Below are 2,795 nucleotides of genomic sequence, written 5' to 3' on the forward strand. Positions count from 1 at the left end.
CATATTGCAGAGAAATTCTCCAGGTATTTGCTTGCACTTCTTATTAATAATATAAAATACAAAAAATAATTGGGAATTTTTGTAAGATTATGTATCCATACGGTGAACAAAGTTACATTATTTAATGGAAAGTCAAAATACATAACAAAAACTCTCTATAACATCAAAATATCTGATGAACAATTAAGCATTTTAAATATTTTTATGTATTTTTTCTCGATTATATTTGGATTAACTGTGAATATCTGTGGAAATTTATAAAATTAAATTTTATTACGAGAATACAAATAAATTCTACGATCCAAGAAAGAAAGCAAAGATAATATAAGAAGTTTACGTTATTGAATATATGAAGAGTCTTAGTAATACACATTTTTTTTCTTTTATTATTTTACCTGTTAGGACATATTTATTTGTCAGAATGGTTCCAGCGCATTGAAACTCATATTGATTTGTAACGACGAAAAGTGCCGCTAACCATGGCCATTCGCCAGGCAATGTTTCCTGCCCATTAGCGATCAAAAGATTTGCATTTCCAGAGCGACTGCCGATGCCACATTCATTATTATTGTTGTTGTTATTATTATTATTATTATTATTATTATTATTATTATTATTATTATTATTATTATTATTATTATGTTGCGGAATTAGTTTGGCTGGAGACTGATTTGATTGAGGTTTAGGTGACTGATTTGACTGTAGGAATATATTATTAATGTTGTCATTATTGTTACTATGTTGTGGAATTTTACTCAAAGATGGCCTTAGAAATATATTATTATTATTAAAATCATATTGTGAGACTGCTTGAGTTGGGGTCGGTTTCCTTAGGAATACGTTGTTATTATTATATTGTGTATAAACTTGTCCGGGTTGCTTCGGGAGCATATTTAGCAATATATTGCCATTATTTTGGAAAGAAGCGACGGTGGTTTTCCTTGGAATACTTTGTTGTTCTGGTTTTGGTGTCGAGTTCTGAAGCGATTCATTCGGTTGTGAATTTAGCGAAGGCAGATAGAGAGTATGTTCCAACGTGATAGTAGTAATAGTAATAGTCACAACATCTCCTGTTGCTGAAACAAAATATGATATTCAAATCTCATGTCTTTTTAGAGTGAGATCTTCGAATTCATCTCTTTGTCGTCTTAATAAATATAAGATAAAATGAGAATTAATTTGTGACTCGAAAGAATGGACATCTATAAAGTCTATTCCTATTTTCTCGAACATACATTTACATATATTATTTACATATATTCTGTTTCAAGCAAATATGATACTCACCATCGGGACCCGTACAATATTTTTTACCATTGAACCATATTGTGGTCAATGTTGGAAGTGGTTGGCGTAAAGGGAAATAAATATGATATAATAAACTCCTGCCCTGTAAAACAGCTTGAGCAGAGTCTTCGGTCGATCGTGCTAATTTTAATTGACCATAATATTTCTAAAACATATTGATGATTGATTTATTTTATAGAAATGAACTTCTTTTCATAAAATTTTTTTATATAATTATATTTTGGTCATTTTAAAATGTATTTTTATTCTTAAATCAAGCAAAACTTGTTTTTTTAAGACACTACTTGCAGAAACGTTATGACTTCAAGCTAAATTTTGTTTCAGAAATACTTTAGAGAAATAATTGTTAGCCATTGTTGAGCCGACACAACTTGCATGAAATTATTAGAAATTGTCTGCATTAACAATCATAATTAGATATAAAAAAAAAGAACACATACCGTAGGCAACTCAGCAGTGAGTTTTAAACTCACTTTCAAATGGAGTTTGCTAACTTTTGGCGGAGACTGGATTTCAATCTGCCCTATCGTTTCGTCTGTTCCCGGTTTAGTTATATATCTGAAATATTGAGGACATGGAGAATGCTGTCCTTGTACTAGCGTAAAAAGTAGCTGCGACAGTAATGCAATCAAGATATACATCTTAGCCATCTTGTGAAGATCTGTTAACAAACTTAATAAGTACATAGTTTATAATTAAATTAAAATATAATTCACTTTTAATATTCTTTAATATTTTATTTAATGATTTGGTGATTTTCAAACAATTGTTATCATTAGCTACACGGATTTCTTTTATAAAAAAATTTTTTTAACATCTCAAAGATATGTAAATATCAGTAATTTCATTTCAAAGAAAATTTAGAAATACGAATTCATTACGCAAATGCGATTATATTTACATAATTAATATCTATATACATTTATTATTATATATCAAGTTTTAATATATATCGATAAGATTAAAGAATAGGATTTCAATATATAATGTGAAATGATTTATTATCATTTATTACAAGCGAATCAGGAAAGTTGATAGAATAAGCAGATAAATGTAAATACGTTTTAAGCAGAATGTCATGAACACGATAAACTCAACATTCAAACATAATATTATGTGTCCATTAACCTGAGAATCTGGTTTTTACACAGCAGGAAGAAAATAAAGCTAATTATTTAATCATAATTTTCTTTACTGAACGCATTTCCATTTATTTTACATTTTTTTATTTTTTTTAGAAAATATTAAATAAATCTATATAATGATCTTAAATTTTAATAAATTGTAGAACAAATAATATAAATACAAGATATAATTATATAAGAGTAATTTTAAATTAAGATGTGAAAAACACCCTACGTGATAATTTATGTAAAAAAATTAAGTGACTGTTTCCGAATTAGGTATTTAACAGGATATTCCGATCATATATAGTCTCCTAATTTTTAGTTGAAACTAAAAATTTTTTTTTATTCAAAATTTTATGA

General features: G+C 27.4%; 1 protein-coding gene across 1 annotated transcript in view; it reads right to left on the bottom strand.

Annotated features, from left to right (window-relative positions):
• Positions 1 to 1,958, bottom strand: part of LOC105625448 (transmembrane protease serine 11D-like) — a 3,358-nt gene extending 1,400 nt beyond the window's left edge. Inside the window, exons 1-3 of the mRNA XM_012206780.1 lie at positions 1,749 to 1,958; positions 1,288 to 1,453; positions 396 to 1,076 (exon numbers count right to left, since the gene is read on the bottom strand). Coding sequence (XP_012062170.1) covers positions 396 to 1,076; positions 1,288 to 1,453; positions 1,749 to 1,958 — 1,057 coding nt within the window. The remainder of the gene's footprint in view (positions 1 to 395; positions 1,077 to 1,287; positions 1,454 to 1,748) is intronic.
• Positions 1,959 to 2,795: the final 837 nt, after the last annotated feature.

This window comes from Atta cephalotes, assembly GCF_000143395.1.
Source record: "Atta cephalotes unplaced genomic scaffold scaffold00003, whole genome shotgun sequence".
In the NCBI taxonomy this organism is placed as follows: domain Eukaryota; kingdom Metazoa; phylum Arthropoda; class Insecta; order Hymenoptera; family Formicidae; genus Atta; species Atta cephalotes.